At 42.5% G+C, this 18840-nt stretch overlaps 1 protein-coding gene across 2 annotated transcripts; it reads left to right on the top strand.

Moving 5' to 3' along the window:
* The first annotated feature begins 467 nt into the window (after window positions 1-467).
* Window positions 468-17548, top strand: PKD2 (polycystin 2, transient receptor potential cation channel). Of its 2 annotated transcripts, none has more exons than XM_053404101.1 (15): window positions 468-1126; window positions 3727-3837; window positions 4661-4794; window positions 5462-5712; window positions 6158-6382; window positions 8003-8231; window positions 8649-8819; window positions 9781-9962; window positions 10470-10590; window positions 11583-11681; window positions 12411-12532; window positions 13630-13747; window positions 14220-14380; window positions 16560-16707; window positions 16929-17548. In XM_053404101.1, the coding sequence occupies exons 1-15, from the start codon at window positions 580-582 to the stop codon at window positions 17166-17168; spliced, it is 2859 nt and encodes a 952-aa protein (XP_053260076.1). In that variant the 5' UTR covers window positions 468-579; the 3' UTR covers window positions 17169-17548. The 2 variants fall into 2 exon arrangements, with proteins under 2 accessions (XP_053260076.1, XP_053260075.1); XM_053404100.1 differs by having other exon boundaries at window positions 14217-14380.
* Window positions 17549-18840: the final 1292 nt, after the last annotated feature.

The raw sequence follows: 18840 nt of genomic DNA, 5'->3' as shown, positions 1-18840 counted from the left end.
GCGGCAGGTTAGGGGTTAGGAGGCGCAAATTACTTGCCTTGCCCCGGGTGCTGACAACCCACGCTACGCCGCTGACTTTGGGTCTTCCTCTCCCAAAAAAATCTCAACAACTTTGGTCAATACAATGGGTAGATCACTGCCAGCTGCTGTTTTTTAGTAGGAGTAGATCGCAGTCTCTTGGAAATTGAAAAATCCCTGGACTAGAGGAACCTTGGAAAGGGATCCCCCGGGGTAATCCTAATCGGAAGCGAGGACGGGGCTGTGTCAGCAGCTCAAATTGCAGAAAAAGAGAGACAAAAACAAAACAAAACTCCTATTAGATTCGGAAGGAGCCGCAGGAACTCCGGGCTGTCCGGGGAGCGCAGCTCTTCCCCTCCCCGCAGCTTCCCGGCCAAGAGACACACGCAGCCCGGCCTGCCCGCTTCCCCCTGCGAGGCGGCGCGCTGTGGGCGGGGATGCGGGGCTGGAAGGCGGGCGTTGGAGAGGGCGAAGGCGCTCCCTTCCCGCGCCGTTACTCGGTTGGCCTCAGAGAAAATTTCTGAGGCGGAGGCGGCGGCCTTCGTCCAGGGTCGGGGGGCCATGGCGGGACTTTGCCCTCCCGGCGGCCTGGAGCACCTGGAGCTGGGGCGGCTGCGGGACCCGCCGGGCAGCGGCGGCGGAGTCGTCGGCGCTTCTTCTCCTTCGCCTCCTCCTTCGTCTTGCTCGCCGTCGCCGCCGCTCTCGTCTTGCTCGAGGCAGGCCTGGAGCCGGGACAACCCGGGCTTCGAGCCCGAGGAGGAGGCGGGCGAAGCGGCCAGGGCGGCTGGCGGGAGCGCGGCGGTGGCGGCGGGGCCCGTGCTGCAGATGGGCGTGGTGGAGTGGGGCCGAGGAGGGGCGCCTTCGCCCTCCGAGCCCGACGCCCGGCGCCCGGGAGGGCCCGCCGAGAGCGGGAGGCAGCGGAGGCGCAGGCGGCGCGGCGAAGAGGGGGAGGGCGGAGGGGAAGGCGAAGGCCAGCGGCCTTGCTCTGCCGGAGGCGCCCCGACGCCCACGCCGCGTTTCCCTCACGAGGAGACGGGCGAGGAGGTCGCCGAGCAGCCGCCGCCTCGCCGGCTCGCCTGGGCCAAAGGGATGGCGCACCGCCTGCGAGGTGAGTGACCGCCCGGCCGGGCCCTTCCTTCGCCCTTCCCGGCTCGCCTCTCTCCTGCCTCACCTTATTACTTTTATGTTTCTCGCGAGTCAAATAATCCATTCAGCTCCTCTGCAATCTCCTTGCACACCTTTAGCACACCTTTGATGCCCTTGTTGGCCAAAGGCTCTACCACAGGCATGCAGGCATGTCCAAAGTCCGTTTTGGGGGCCCCTTCGGCAGTTTATGGGGTAAAATCCTAAAAAAAACCAACAACTTCAATCCTAAAAACAGCGCAACAACTTTGGTTGGCCCTCAGGCCCTTCCCTTCATCAAATCTGGCCCTCCTTGAAAAAAGTTTGGACACCACTGCCCTACCACCTCATTGTCTCTTCTCCTGCTACTAATGCTTTTTTATTAAGAGCCCAGGAAGCTACTTTCTATCCAGTCAGACCTTTCCTTCATCCATCTAGCTAATCTATCTCAAAAAGTTGTAACGCTTTGGGCCAAACTAGTTATAATGGGGAAAACCAAGCAAAGCAGTTCACTTTTGTCTGCTTCTGTTTGCATCTGATGTGGGAATACACTGTGTGTATTGTTTTCCAACAAAGTTTTTCACCATTTCATGCAAACCAGTAGGTAATACGTATTTGACTAGAAAAGCACATGGGTTTGGGATGAAAAAGATTTCTCGCCCTGTGCTGAAGACTTCTTGCAGACCAGGCTACTTTAAAAGAAAATATTGAAGGTGTTCAAGTTCCTAAGAGAAAATCCAAAGCTAACAGTAAAGATGTTATATGGGAGCCTCCTCAAAAAATGTAGACATTTTACTTTGGACTCCAAGCTGGCAAACGTACATGCAGAATTGCAGTGGCATAGACTGCATGATTTCCAAATCCTCAGGAATCAGTATCCCTTTAAAAACCACATGCAATATGGTTTATACAATATTGTTAAGTTGTTGTATACACTATTGTTAAGTTGTTGCTTTTTTGAGCAGGAGACCTTTTGGAGGGGAAAAACAGCAGAAAAGCAATGTGTCTGATTATATATGTTAAAAAACCTGCACCCTGCCAAGTTTTGCGAATTGCAGCTCCGTCAGAGTACATTTCAAGCTTTCTGTTGCCTAGTCAACCAGTATTTGCTCATTTGTTCCAGTTCAGGATAACCATCTAGCTACAAATTCCAGAAGGAGAGCCATCTTAGCCCATAGCAGCAAAAAAGCAAACAGTGCTGTGACAGATATTTGCTGGTTTGTTGTGATATGAGCTTGCATAAGCAATATTTTCCATGTTTCACTCGCTCCCATTTTTGTTTGGGTTAATGTATTCTTTACATTGTCCTCTGTGGACTGGGCACTTTACAGAGTATGAAAGGGGAAAGGGCCTTGTTCAGAGGAACTTACAAACTAAAATTTGACATTGAGCCACTGGAAGGTAGAGTCAGGGGTAGACAGGTAAACAAGACTTGGTTACAAGCTTAATTATAGCAAGTTGTGGGACATTCAGGTTAAGCTTTTTTTGTGTTGAGTGTTTTCCTGCAAAATATTCCCAACCACTTTGTATAATTTCATCCCCTCCCAAAAAAAGCCCCGGCATTGAGTAGTTTTCTATTACCTTCTTGTGACTAAGTAATATGTTGGCTAATCTCTTTTATAGTCACATACTGAAGCACTTCTTCACAGGGTGGCGCTGTGAGTAAAAGCCTCAGTGCCTAGGGCTTGCCGATCGAAAGGTCGGCGGTTCGAATCCCCGCGGCGGGGTGCGCTCCCGTTGCTCGGTCCCAGCGCCTGCCAACCTAGCAGTTTGAAAGCACCCCCAGGTGCAAGTAGATAAATAGGGACCGCTTACTGGCGGGAAGGTAAACGGCGTTTCCGTGTGCTGCGCTGGCTCGCCAGATGCAGCTTTGTCACGCTGGCCACGTGACCCGGAAGTGTCTCCGGACAGCGCTGGCCCCCGGCCTCTTGAGTGAGATGGGCGCACAACCCCAGAGTCTGTCAAGACTGGCCCGTACGGGCAGGGGTACCTTTACCTTTACCTTTACTGAAGCACTTCTTCTGGGTGATTAGAATGTATAGTATTTACTGACGCTTTGATTTTAGGTCATGTTTTGGCATATGTACTAAATCTGAGAGATATTTCTGGCAGCACATGGTGCTAAATCCTTACTTCATTGTTCTTTTTTTTTTAACCTTCCATTGTTGCTGATGTATTAATCTCAAAATCTGTACTGTTCAAAACGTCCCAATATTTTAAATGAATGGAAAATATTTACAGGAGATCCAGCAGCAGTTGCTTAAAAGGATAACGTTACCTAAAACACACAGCAATCAGTTATGTGTAATGTTTAAGTCTCAACAGATCCACCAATTCAGATGTTTTGGAGAAACAGAGTGGAGCATCCTCAGCATACTCATAGCTCCTTGCCCCAGAATGTTAAAGCCCAAAATGTTAAAGCAATATATGGTAGATCTGGTAGTTTGTGTAGGAGGGAAATGAATGCCAGAGCTTATATACCAAATTAAAATCAAATGCACACTTTGACCTGATAGTATAGGCACAGTTAAACATGTCAGTATGTTACATTTCTTATGTTTTTTCTGTTAATGCTTCCTTTTCAAGGTCTGTGGGGTACTACCCTAATGGAAGAAACCACAACCAGAGAGAGATATCTGAAAAGTGTTTTACGAGAACTGATCACGTACTTGATTTTTCTCCTGGTCTTGTCTTTCTGTAAGTAGACTCTTGCTATCACTTTACCATGATAACTAATAATGACCACTAGTTATTCTTAACAGGTAATTCAGTATAGTTCTAGTGGGGGGTTGTTATTAAAGCATTCCTCTTTCAAGACTACAGACTGGCATTGTTCCTAAAATTAGTTATTCAGCTGTAATGGTTATACATTTTCTCTCATTCAGTGTGGCTCTACATGGTTAATAGTCCTAGAAAAGAAATAGCACATGTCCTAACCTGTCTTGACACTTCATGAATGTCCATCTTTTATGGAAAAAGAGAGCCTTACATTATGCTATCAAAATTCAATTGCAGATGATATTATGATTTTGCAAAAGCAACACTGCCACTCACAAAATTGAAGTCCTGTATTGGGTTCAGTTCCTTACCTGTGATAAGGGTTTTTTTGGGGGGGGTTAAGGATTAATTTTGCGTGTTAAGATAAGCCATATCTTCATTAATACAACTTTAGAGTTGCTTTCCTCTCTTCACTAGTGGAAATCAATGAAACAGAGCATATGTGTAAAGTGAAGAAGATGCTACTGACAAGTTATTAGTCTGTTCCCTTTTGGAGCACATCTGGTGCAAGCTCATTTGTGCTTATGCCAGTAGCATTGCTTCCTAAAGAACCATAAAATATTCTGAGAGCACTTTGTTGCTCTGCAGTGCAGGCTTTCTGTGAAGTTTATTTACCTACTGTGTTCATAACACAGCCTAAAAAAATATTGTTTGATGCTTGTATGGGTTGTATGTTGTTGTTTTTTTTAAAAAAATACATTTTTACTCCCCCCCCCCCCCCCGTTCCAACTTGTGTTTACAGTGTCATATGGGATGGTGAATTCGAATATGTACTACTACACAAGGGTGATGTCACAGCTCTTTCTAGACACACCAGTGTCAAAAATGGAGAAGACCAATTTTAAAACTTTATCTACAATGGAAGACTTCTGGAAGGTACTGTGGAATTTGGTTTTTGAGCAGGAATATGTTCAAATAATATGTACATGGTGTGTTATCAGGAAAAAAATTAAGGCAATTTTAGTCTATTGCAGTGTTGAAAGGTATGTATGATTTGGCAAAACTTAACTGTACAATTTAATCCAGCCATTCAAAGAAGCCAGTTATGAAACTACTACTACCTCACCTTCTTAGTTCTTGTGACACAGTGATGACTTAGTTGAGATAAGATTCAAATAGGTAGCCGTGTTGGTCTGACGCAGTTGGAAAAAAAATTGTCCAGTAGCACCTTAGAGACCAACTAAGTTTGTTTTGGGTATAAGCTTTCGTGTGCATGCACACTTCTTCAGATACACTGAAACAGAAGTCACGAGACCCTTATATATAGAGGGAGGGTGGGGTGGGGTTAGTTAGGATAAAACCAACTTCTCTCCCATATACAAAAGTTTCTCTTTGGATTGCCTGGAAACAGTTCTTGCCATCAACAGGACTAGTTTTCTATAGTATGAACAGATATACACAGAGGATTATGCTGTAATGGTAGAAATTGTTACACAGGGCCTATTCTAAAACATTATTCAGTGATAAAATTATATCTTTAGAAAAAAACAACCTGCAGAATCTTAGCAAGAGTTAATTTTCCTGAAACTGCATTCTGTCTCAGTTCACTGAGGGTCCTTTGCTAGATGGCCTGTACTGGGAGATGTGGTACAACAACAGAACCGTGGCAGAGAACAGGAGTTTTATCTACCATGAGAACCTGCTTTTGGGAGTGCCTCGCATTCGACAGCTGAAAGTGAGGAATGGCACGTGTTCAATACCTGAAGATTTAAAAGATGAAATTAAAGACTGTTACGATGTTTACTCTGTGAGTAATGAGGACACTGCACCATTCGGGCCTCGCAATGGAACCGCGTATGTATTTTTCTCACATAAATATAGCCAACTCTAGAAATCTGGAGCAGATTTGGGGGGAATGCAGGAGGCCTTAAGGTGAAGGGGGAATCCATCTGTTCTTTTGGTGGAGGGAGTTGGTTAGATTTCATTCAATCTGTGCTGTAGTCCCTATAAAAGCACTATTTTACCCGAGATCCCATAACCACTAATTTGTTTCTGCTGACGTATAAACAGCCTGTGTAAATTTGGGGAAAAGAAAAAAAAAAGTATTCTTGAATAGTTCAGATACATTCATGTCTGCCACAACAGTTTAATTTTTATGGAGAGAGAAAAGGCTGAGAGGGAATTTCCTCCATCTGTGTCAGAATTGTGAACCCTAAGAGTTTACATTAGGTTTTCCTGCAAAGTAGTAGACATGCATGAAAAGAATTTCTTCAATGTGTCTTTTCCGGTTGCATTTCAGTTGGATTTATACCAATGAAAAAGATCTGAATGGAAGCAGCCATTGGGGGTTGCTTGCAACTTACAGTGGAGCTGGCTATTACCAGGATCTGTCCAGAAGCAGAGAGGAGACATCTGCGTTAATTCATGGCCTTAAGAACAGCTTGTGGCTTGACAGAGGCACACGGGCAACATTTCTAGATTTTTCAGTGTACAATGCAAACATCAATCTCTTCTGCATTATCAGGTAAGTCTGGAATTGTTGGATGATGGAACACAGCCTTTATGAAGCAGATGGTAGTGTCTGCTTTCACTGTGTAGATTTAGAGCAGGCTTCCTCAACCTCGGCCCTCCAGATGTTTTGAGACTACAATTCCATTGCCCCTGACCACTGGTCCTGCTAGCTAGGGATCATGGGAGTTATAGGCCAAAAACATCTGGAGGGCCGAGGTTGAGTAAGCTTGATTTAGAGCATCTGTGTGTATTTATTCAGAAGTAATTACCATTGAAATAAATGAAAACTAGAGCCAAACTATATATGTAGTAGTGAATGGCACTTCTGATCTCTCAACAGGTGAATTTGCCGCTGCTCATTGGGATGGGGAGAGGCCAAAAAGTGGCATAGTGCAAACACACTAGCAGGAACACTGAAAAGTTAATTGTGCCTTGAATTTTATTAAGGGGACATAAAATGAAATGTTATCAGTCATTTTTAAAAAGACGTTACTTTGACATTTGAAGAACAGTTTAGTTCAGTGAGTTCAAATGCTTGCAGCTTTTTTCACAGGCAAATTGAAGAGGTGCATTTGAGCAACCCTCCCTTATTAAAGTGAGATCTGCGTTCACATCTTTCACCTCCCACACAGCTGTGTGTATATGTTGTAATTTTATATACAGTAGATATACAGAACCATATACACATGCGTAAAGAGCATTCATGTAAAATGAGAGCAATTTAAAATGAATTGCATTAAAAAGTCATTTACAGGGATTTTTTTTCAATAATTAAAACTCATGAAAACATTAGGCATCGGTACGAGTTCTTATTGGTAACATCCTTGTTAACTTTTAAATGGCGCTAACACTTTTAGTTTGTTTGTAAATAATTTCCTGTACAGCATTCTTGTGGGCGGTGAAGAAAAATTCTTTTTTAAAAATATTAAAACAGTAGAATGAATGATGTTACTCTGCTTTTGCATTAAGTTGTCTTTAAATAAAAGGGTATTTTACTGTAGTGTTTTAATGTTTCTTGCTCTGGGATGGGTGAACAGTAAAGAGTGGGTTGTAATTTTTAATAAATAAAAGCACGATACAGGTGGTGCTGTGGTCTAAACCACTGTGCCTCTTGGGCTTGCCAATTAGAAAGTTGGTGGTTTGAATCCCTGCGATGGAGTGAGCGTCCATTGGTCTGTCCCAGCTCCAGCCATCCTAACAGTTTGAAAGCATGCCAGTGCAAGTAGATAAATAGGTACCACTGTGGTGGGAAGGTAAATGGCGTTTCCGTGCGCTCTGGTTTCTGTCATGATGTTTCGTTGCGACAGAAGTGATTTAGTCATGCTGGCCCCATGACCTGGAAAGCTGTCTGTGGACAAATGCCTGCTCCCTCGGCCTGAAAGCAAGGTGAGCGCCACAACCCCATAGTCACCTTTGGCTGGACTCAACCTTCCAGGGGTCCTTTACCTGTATATATTTTGCTTGCTTGCATTTTAGTTTGTTTCAAACGTTTATTTATTATAAAATTAATTTCTTTCAGTATAAAAATACTTCCAGGTGGATTCCTGAGCAATAAAACAACAAATTGCTACTAATAACAAGATGAATTTATGTATTTATTTTTGAAATGCATGTATTTATTTTTGAAATGCAGGTTATTGGTGGAGTTCCCACCAACAGGAGGCCTCCTTACATCTTGGCAATTCCAGCCTGTAAAGTTGATCCACTACATTTCCACTTTTGACTTCTTCCTGGCTGCCTGCGAAATTGTCTTTTGTCTTTTTATTCTTTATTACGTGGTGGAAGAAATCCTGGAAATTCACATACACAGACTCTTTTATTTCAGGAGTCTTTGGAATTGTCTTGATGTTCTCATTATTGTGGTAAGTGAGATCTAAGGACTACAAATCTCTCAGTAGTGGCACTGCTGTCTTTTGAGAGAAGTGCTTGTGGATTGATGTGAAGAGTGGGCTGACTCACCAGTTCTAATGGGCACAGACCTTGGGTAATTTGTTTCGTGAGTTCCCTGTGCATGAGGAGGCAGTGTGCCTATGCGCTCTTCCAGTGCACTACTTCTGTAGCTGCCCTCAGCTGCCTCTTGCTGGGAAAGAAAACCTCTAAGGTGAGCTGTCATGATGGTTGAGTTCTCAGTTATCCCATAGAAATGGGAGAGGGAGAGATATTGCAAGACTTGGCAGTTCTATGTCTCACAAGATTTCTGGACAAGAGTTACAGGCTCTTCTTATGCTCTTTTAAGATGCATGTTCCATATTATTTATGTACTCTTTTTCTGCACTCAGCTATCGGTGGCAGCTATAGGAATTAATATATATCGAACATCTACTGTGGATAGGTTACTGAAGGAGCTGCTGGAAAATCAAAATAACTTCCCAAATTTTGAACCTTTAGCATACTGGCAAACACAGTTCAACAATATTGCAGCTGTCACCATGTTTTTCGTCTGGATTAAGGTAATTCATGCTTAACCGATACTCAGGTGAATGAAGGCATTTCATCCCATATATTAATATCTTTTTAAGGGAATTTGTATTTGTTATTTTGATAAATCAGTTTACATCCAAATCTGTTCATGGTTTTATTCCTTTAAATATGTGTTGTTCCCTACCCTACCATAAGACTCATAGCAGGAAGGAGAACATTCCAAACCAAGGGCAAAATCCATCAAATCCAAAGTTGCTTTTGAAACTCTTCATATTTTAAGAGCTAATGTTGATCCAAGAAAGCTGTTGCTAGGCAGGAAGAGAACACTCACTTGGCTAGACCACCTGCTTTTTGCCTTGAAAGAATGATTAAACTATTTGAAAATTAGATTTAAATGTAAATTTCCTTTCTAAGTGACTTATTACAACACTGTTTTCTGCTACTCGTGTCATCCTTGGTGTCTAGTGCTACCTAGCAGAGAGTTCCTTTGAACTTTGTTTTACAGTACTAGCATACCGCACTCTGAAATAGTTCAGCTGTAAGGGCCAGGTATCATTTTTCATAATTTTGGAACAATACACTCTAATCCACTGTGCTTTGTGAGTGTCTGACAAACCAGGACCTGAATCCATGATTTAAAGGTTCAGCAAACAAGGGTTTGGTATAGCCTCTGCACCGCTCCATGGTTTGCAAAGTTTGACTGGCTTCTATTATTTAGAATAGAATCCAGGGAATCACAGAGAAGGCAGGAGGAGAAGAAAACCACAGAAACCATGTCTTCCATGTTTTTGCCTGGAGCACACATTGTGAATTAGAGTTCGTCTATGATTAGTACAAACCGTGGCTTGTCAATATGTCTGAACAAGCCTACAGAATTGTTTAATGTTCCTTCTTTTGTGGTTTACAGTGTTTAACAGCCTAATTCTTCTCCCTGTTTCCTACTCTCACTCAATTACCCAGCTCATGAAATATTTTTCTGTTCTTTGACAGCTCTTTAAATTTATCAGCTTCAACCGAACAATGAACCAGTTATCTACCACGATGTCACGATGTGCCAAAGATGTTCTTGGGTTTGCCATTATGTTTTTCATCATTTTCATAGCCTATGCTCAGCTAGCTTACCTTGTGTTTGGTGCACAAGTTGACGATTTCAGTACCTTCCAGGACAGTGTGTAAGTTCAACAATAGAATCTTTAAAAGGCTGCCAGTGGCTTACCAAATGTCCTCATCGGACACAGAAGATCGCATCAAATTCATTGTTAAAATTCTGTCTGTTTTAGTGAAGTTCTTCTTGTGGATTTTTAAAATTCTAGCATCAAATAAATTTCTCTGACGTTACGCAAAACTTAGAACCATATGATTGTAGAGTTGGAAGGGACCTGGTGGTCATGTAGCCCAACCCTCTGCAATGCAGGAATATGCAGCTGCTCCATATGGGGATCAGACCTGCAATCTTGGCATTATCAGCACCATGCTGTAACCAACTGAACTTCATAAAATACTTCCATATTTGCAGATATATTTGCATTGCGGCTGGACTTGTTTAGGCAGTTGCTACCAGCCACCTGTCTTCATGCTGAAAAGAATGGTGTAGACCACTGCCAGAATACAAGGGGGGTGGAATCAGTTTTGTGAGACGTACTCAACTATTGGCTAAAACTGCGTTGTTCTCTTTAAAGTTTTACTCAGTTCCACATCCTGTTGGGAGATTTTGACTTTACAGAGATTGAAGAAGCTAACAGAGTTTTGGGACCAGTTTATTTCACTACATTTGTGTTCTTTATGTTCTTCATTCTTTTGGTATGTAACCGTTTTATTCATAGCCATTTTTGTTTTATTGCCATCATCCTCTCAAGTTGAATTTTATTTGTTTTGATTTATTATCTTTCCAGGGCTTCAAAATGACTAATACTAAAAGGGCCTTAACAGTGTGCAGTTTCTGAGTTGTGTATGTCCACATGATCATATACTCCTCATTATAAAAAAGTAACAGTTCTCCAGTTTGACAGTATGTGCATGGGGGCCCTGGGGAAGTGCAGGCACAAGTCTCCTGCCCCAGTCTGTTATGAGCTTATTCAGTTTCTGGAATGTGAGACTGTGACTGCTTTGCCTTTCATTCTTAAATTGTGAAAAACACTTTGTAGAGATGGCAGCCTCTCTATTGTCCATGTCCTTCTTGCATTTTTCAGTTGAGGTGGATCAAGAGGCATTCATTCTTCCCAAGCTCAGTTTGAACTCTAAATAAACCTAAAACTAAAATCAGTTCAGGAGCTGTTATTTTGAGACAAAGCCTTATGGAAACGAGTTATGGCTATGAATGCAACTGCCTGTTGCTGCTGCTGCTGCTGCTGCTGCTGCTGTTGTCCATTATTGTTGTTGTTATATCTACTATATTTATACATCATGCTTCATCCAGGGATATATACAGTATATATCTACAGCACCTGTCAGAGTGGATGATGCTGAAAGGGGGAGGGAGAGCTCCAAGCCTGGCCTAATTTTATTTTTCTTTTGCATTTGACCCTGGAGGGTTATATATTATATCCTAATAAGGCATGTTCACTCTTTTTGAAAGGACAAGATAATGAGCAACTAGCTCTGGTGGAGCTGTTGCAAATTACTCTCACTATTCTCTGTCCCCCTGCCTCTCACTTGGTCAGAGCTTGTCTTTTTCCTTGAAAGTTACAAAACTTAACCTTAGCATATGCTCAGTAACTATATTTTAATGAAGTCAAAGGCTTTGGGTTTGTTTGTTTTTCAAGCTCCATTTTAAAATGCTTTGTCTTAAACAGAACATGTTTTTGGCCATCATCAATGATACATACTCTGAAGTCAAATCGGATATGGCGCAGCAGAAATCTGAAATGGAACTGTCGGATCTTATAAGAAAGGTAAAAGCCTTTTACAGATGTTTGTGCTGCCTTGACCTTACGGCACAAGCAAGGGGCTCAGAGCCCCTTCAGAATGGTTAGCAAATGAATTTACAATTCCTGATTGGCAAATTAATTTACCAATTCCTTTTATTAATCATATTTAAACATGGAGCTTCAGCTGGTATTTTATGAAGGTACCTGAAAGCAGCTCCCAGGACATGTCAGGGATAAGGAACCTGTAGGCATTCAGCAGTTGGACTCGCAACTCCCATCAACTCCAACCTGTATAGCCGTCAAGGATGATGGAAGCTGTCCATCATCTGGAGGGTCCAAGGTTTCCATCTCTGGCAGGGAGAGCTGACAGTCTCTTCCACATCCAGTGCATCACTCTCTCCTTTACAGACCTCCACAGGTGGGAAGGCAAGTTTCTGAAGTGGGGAGGCCCTCCCTGCATGTTAGAACCCTGGAAAGTCATTATCTTCTTGTGAGTAAACAGAACGGCTGAAGAAGATTGTCATTGATCTCTTTAGCAGTAGACTAGAAAGCAGCAGTGTACAGGTCACAGGTCAGTTAGAAAGCATTTTGTCACACAAAACATTCCCAAGTTAATCCCCTGATGTGGAGAAGCTCAATGCATTCATACCAAAGGTAATGTGAGAGGAAAGCATCCATAAAAATACACAGTTCTAGCATATGCTGCTAAGTTTTATAGCTTTGACTATATACAGACTGTGTTTCCTATTTCAGGGTTACACTAAAGCCATGGTGAAATTAAAACTTAAAAAAACACCAGTTGATGACATTTCAGAGAGTCTGCGACAAAGCGGAGGCAAATTGAACTTTGATGAACTGCGGCAAGACCTGAAGGGGTAAGTGGCGGAAATGTCTGGCAGAATCCGAGACCAGGGAGAAGAGTTGGTGGAAGAAGATTGGAAGAAATTTAAAGACTATTTGCAGAAATATTGTAAAATTAATGAATGTTAAAATGATGTTGGATTGAAATGAAACGGCTTTAGCAATAAGGTTAAAAAGAATATGTAAAAATGGATTGATAATTAGATGAAAATACGAAGTTATAATATGTCAAGATATAGAATTAAGATAAAAACAAAGAGGGAAAGGATTTGCTGAATTAACCATGTGAACTGGAATACAAAAAAGGGAGGTGTGAGGAGGTCAGGAAACAAGTAAATGAAATATAAGACATGAAAATACTGATTTGTTTTTAAATTGTTTTTCTACTTTTTATGTATTTTGTATTTTTTCTTTTGTATTTTTGTACCTTTTATTTTCTTTTTTCTTGTTACTTTTTTACTTGCTTCTTTTTAATTTTGTAACTCTTTTTTGTCTGTAAAATCTTAATAAATATCATTTAAAAAAAAAAAAGACCTGAAGGGGTAAGTTTGACTGTCCTCCTCTGTAATACAGTCGTACCTCTACTTACGTATCCCTCTGGATACGTAAACTTCGGCTTGCGAACACAGCAAACCCAGAAGTGTATACTTGTGTGTTTCACCGCATGCGCAGAAGTGCTCTATCACGCCGCACATGCGCAGAAACGGCGCTTCGGGATATGGACTTTTGAGGTTGCGGACAGACCCCCGGAACAAATTAAGTTCGTATCCGGAGGGCCCACTGTACTTTCCCAGCAAAAGGCTCTTGGTGACCATAGTTCAAGAACAATGGTGGTGAGTAGCCTTTTCAACATCCTGAACTTGCTTTCCACATAGTGCATTAAGGAGTAATTAATTTCACCAACCTTTTGTTGTGAGATGGGTGGATTTTGATCTTTTTCTAATGGATATTTTTGTATGGAATGCCAATTTTAGACATATTAGCGATAGCAAATGACATCCAAGGAGCAGTTATATAACTATTTGCTGATTTGTGTCTGTCCATGCATGTTTAACTTCTCCTACCCTTTGGCAACCTTTTGTTGAAGCTTGTGTGTGTGTTTTATTTCCAGAAGGGGACACACTGATGCCGAGATTGAAGCCATCTTTACAAAGTATGACCAAGATGGAGATCAGGAATTGACTGAGCTAGAGCATCAGCAAATGAGAGATGATTTGGAAAAAGAGAGAGTGAGTTATGGTTTAAATACCACGGGACGACTTCTTGAAATGAACAAATACTGTTTTTATCTGTATTCGCTATTAGAAGTGTGGATTATATAATCCAAGCTACTGCTTTTGCTTTCAGCAAAGCAGTTGTATCTTATTTTTGCTTGCTCCATTTGTACTGTATTCTGCTTGTGCAGGTCTTGGACCAGTGCAAGGCAGAGCAGAACGATGCCTTATGTTTGGCCTTGCCGAGCCACAAATGCCATTTTAGTTTCAGAATAAAGAAGGTAAAAATGGCAAGACACAAGGTACAAGTAGAATAAGGCTGCATGGAGCTGTCTCAAATAATCACTTAGGCAGAATTTTGGATTTCAGTTTGTGGCAAGCATGGTTCCCTGGTTGTAACAAGCTTGGTAGGAAAGAGAGCTTTGTGTATTTCTGATATTGTACCTGCCCTACGAACCTTATAGCCTTTCTTATTTTCACCAAGGAGGACTTAGAGTTAGACAGAAGCTCTCTGAATCGTCCGCTGAGCGGCCGTAGCTTCCCACGAAGCCTGGATGACTCTGAAGAGGACGACGATGACGACAGCGGACACAGCTCCCGGAGGAGAGGCAGCAGCTCGAGCGGGGTTTCGTATGAAGAATTTCAAGTGTTAGTATTAGGAATTTGGGGGGTTTTTAAACAATGTCATTGCCCAACACAGTTCTGGATACTCCTTTTGAAATGCATCCTAGGAAACGACCTCAACCTGAGCCAGGCCACTGGTCATCCATTGGGTTCAGTCTTCTCTACACTGACTGGCAGCAGCCTCCAGGATTTCAGGCAGGGGATATTCCCAGCCCTACATGGAGATGCTGGGAACTGAATCCTGGGACCTTTGAATGCAAAACAGATGCTTTAACATTGAACTATGGTCCTTCTCCATCACTAACAAGCAAAGCCCTGCAACAAAACGTTGCTTGTATCCCTTGTGGGTGTGTAAGAGAGAGACTTGAATCTGTTACTTGGGGGTGGGCATTAGCATCAAAGGCAAGTAAAAGGTAAAGGGACCCCTGACCATTAGGTCCAGTTGTGGCCGACTCTGGGGTTGCGGCGCTCATCTCGCTTTATTGGCCAAGGGAGCCGGCGTACAGCTTCCAGGTCGTGTGGCCAGCATGACCAAGCCACTTCTGGCGAACCAGAGCAGCGCACGGAAACACCGTTTATCTTCCCGCTGGAGCAGTACTTATTTATCTACTTGCACTTTGACATGCTTTCGAACTGCTAGGTTGGCAGGAGCAGGGACCAAGGAACGGGAGCTCACCCCGTTGGGGGGATTCAAACTGCTGACCTTCTGATCAGCAAGTCCTAGGCTCTGTGGTTTAACCCACAGCGCCACCCGCGTCCCTTTTATCAAAGGCAAGAGCTCCTGCTATAACCAGGATCTTCATGGGTTTTGCTTTTGTTTGTATGTTTGTTTTCAGCATTTATATATGTATAAAACAGCCTGCATTCAAACCAGCGGGGCATGAGGCTTCTGCTTGCAATGGAGTGCTGGATTTGTCTTGGGAGAAGGCAGTTGCCAGAAATTGCTCAGAGTTCCATTGGTGGATCACTGTCTACCTTCTTCCCATCTCTGATTTATGAATGTTCTGTATTGCCTCTGGAAACTTCAGTCTCGGAACATAATGTGAAGGAATCCAGCTGAAAAATATCTGAGGGAAAATGCTTCTGTTCCAGTGGAACACAGAAGGGGGAATAACACTAAATACAGATGGGTAGTAACAACAAGCCGTCCTGTGACTAAGCCAGCAAAGGAATGTGGGAGTATTGTTCCTGGATAATTGTTTCTGGACAGCTGTGCATTTATACTGTCATCCTGCTAGAATAAGCTGAAACACTTGAGTATCCTGACCACTCTCTAATCTTGATGTCTTTCTGTTGTGTGTTGCAAAGCCTTGCATAGGGTTGTAGCTATATGAGCAGCCAGCAAGCATAGGAGATGATTGTTGCTGATTCTGTTGCCTAGGCATTCTGAGCGAGGTGCTGAAAGGTTTTTGGGTTGCTGCTGTTAGTGTCCTTCCACAGTAGTACGTGTAGACTGATTGATTGTCTTCTGAGATGTCCAGATATAGGGGACTTCTACTTGAATTCTACTTGATTATGAATGTTCAAAGAACATTGCATGGTGCCTTTCCTCCCTTTTAATCAAGGCTATTGTATATTCAGCGGTAGAACTATAGGATTGCCAGAGACCATGAGCTCTTGGATGTTTTTCTCAATTTAAAGTGGCATCTCTTGTGTGCTCCAGAAGACAGTTGCCATGCAAAGAAGCTGTAGCTCCCATTGCTGTGGTCTGTGGAGTGTTGTGTGCAGTATTTCACACACCCCATAATTAAATAACCATGTATTTATGCTTCATTGTGGATTTATTTATCAAGGTACTTCACATGCATTAAACTGCTGAAATCCGTATAACAGCCCTGCAAGGTTGGCTACTATTATTATCATTACTGAAAAAGGGAGGTTGAATGGGAGTGGCATTCCCATGGCCACTTCATAGGTCCATGTCAGAGGCAAAATTCAAAGTGAGGCTTCCCTGATTCAGATGCTGCTTCAGTACTGACCACTTTGCTTGGCCGCGGCTCCTCTCCCTGTTCTTGTACTACTTTTTCATTGGAGATGCAAGAGACTGATCTATGCAAAAGTACATGATAATAGACCACTAGGGCAGAGGGTTTTTTCCCTAACAAGTGTTACATGAATTGCTTGATCATTAAATCTCTAGTCAAAATAAAATATGCGTTGTTTAAATAAAAAATATATCTTATAAAAAAATGTTTGGCTCTAGGTTGGTGCGGCGAGTGGATCGCATGGAGCATTCCATAGGCAGCATTGTTTCTAAGATTGACGCTGTCATCGTGAAGCTGGAAGCCATGGAGAGAGCAAAACTGAAAAGGAAAGAGGTCCTGGGAAGGCTGCTTGATGGGGTCACAGAGGTAACTCACATGTGCCGGAAAAAGGCAAACAGTTTGCAAATGTGCTCTTTCATGCTATTCGTCTTTTCTTAAGACAAAGTATTGTTTCTGTTAGCTGTGTTAGTAATTTTTAACCATTTAAACCACATAAGTGTTTCTTCCCAATTTAAGAATTCATACACTGCAGTGTATCATTTTTGGGCAATCTTTGTACGATCAGACACTATGATATTTGTGCCTAGGACGACAGGCTGGGCCGTGATAATGAAGTCCACAGGGATCAGATGGAGAGACTTGTACGAGAAGAGCTGGAGCGATGGGAATCGGATGATACAGCATCCCAAGTGAGCCACAGACTGGGAACTCCAATGGGGCTCAACGGCCAGTCCCGGGCTAGGAGTTCCCGCCCTTCTTCCTCACAGTCCACGGAAGGCATTGATGCCGGAGGAGGTGGGAACAGTGGGAACAATGTCCATGTCTAGTAGACTTTTTCCTTTGCCTACAAAATTATGAGTATTGCGCACAGTTAGTGATTTGGCTAAGTCACAGGAAGCTCTAAGATATGCAGAGGCAGATTCAGTAAGCAGAGAAACAGCCGAGCTGTTGATGCTTTTTTAAATATAAAAATTGGGAGACTATGAAGTGATTTAAAAACGAAAAGTTAATTTGGGGTTGTCTCTAATGTAGCACTCAGTTAAAATCACTTAGCGATATACATACAGACTAATGTAAAAGTAGGTTGCAGGTAACTTGGTCACACGATAGATTGTACAGTAGGTTGCGCACCAAGTTTCCACCAGCACAGCTGTTATATTGAATTTCTCTGTTGTGAAATAGCAAAACCTTCGCATCTGCTAGTGCAAGAACCAAACAGAACTGATCCAGCCTTGGACTCGGTTCCAGCTACTTAAGAATCTACAGAAATGTCACAAATTTCTCTGCTTTCCATAGAAAATGAGTAAGCTCATATAGTGAATTGTCAGCTCAATAACTGAGGCTGCATTCCTATACACACTTACCTGAAAGTCAGCACAATTGAACACATTAGTAAATATGCATAGGATTGCACTGTTAGTAGTTGTTTTACATGTTTTCATACAGATGCATTGAGGGTCTGTCCCCCCCGGACTCTGTTCCCTTCAAAAATGTAATTAGCCCTCTAGAGTGGGGGACGACGACCCCTAAACTATCAAGTTTCAATTTGCTATATAAAGTATAAAACACACCAATTTTTATTCCAAATCTTATCTGTATGTTCTTAAAGATAGCAGGATTCTGGAAATCCTGTACTCTTAATCGTATTTTAAGGAAACTGTCCAAATCAAAGGATAAATAGCTGTCGCCTGCTTTCAAGAGAAATAGGTATTACAGTAGTTTATCCTAACTACTTGCCAAAAAAGTAACCTCTGCATTTCATTCACCAGAGAGAAATGAAACCACACAATGCCCAGAATAATGTGGCTGGGATGGTACGCTCTTTTTTTCCTTCTGTTTTTCTACAAGGAATGGCACAGGAATTTTCTGTTACTCAAGCAAGCAGTAGTTCTCAAATGGCAAGTGAAGGCAAAGTCCCCTCTGGTTCTTAAAATGCTGCTATTTTCACACAGTGTGCCTCTAAATATGGGTGATTTAATAGCAGTGCTTTTCTTCTAGGGGAAAAAAGGTGTCGGTACTGCATTCCTTTGAGTACCCCCCGAGAAAAGTACTGTTTTATAACACCTTGTTTAATAGCTCTGCTTCAAGCTATAAGCAGAATAGCAGCTCTGTTTCCAGACCTCTGAAATTCAAATGACATTCCTTTAGCCTGGTAGGCAGTGTCCCCAGTCCCAAATGTTGAGAGGGTGAAGCAATTTCAATTAGAGCTGCAGCATGAGGGTGAAAGGGTTAACTACACCATCCCACACCCCTGGGTTGCACCCCAGATAATAAGTGTTCCCCCCATCTTGTTTCTAGAGTTTTGGGATGGGGTAAGAAGCTGATTAAAGGCAATGAAATTTGGGAAGGGAAGGGCTAAAATAATAAAGAGTTGATTCCTAGAGAGGAGTATTAACCATAGAGAAGGAAATGGCTGGATGAATCTATGCAGGTCATAACTGGCAAAAATGGGGGGAATGAACAGCTAGATGGCAGGTCAACTACACCTGAGGAAATTGC

This window comes from Podarcis raffonei, chromosome 9 (assembly GCF_027172205.1).
Source record: "Podarcis raffonei isolate rPodRaf1 chromosome 9, rPodRaf1.pri, whole genome shotgun sequence".
Taxonomy (NCBI): domain Eukaryota; kingdom Metazoa; phylum Chordata; class Lepidosauria; order Squamata; family Lacertidae; genus Podarcis; species Podarcis raffonei.
This window is presented reverse-complemented; position numbering and strand designations above follow the sequence as displayed.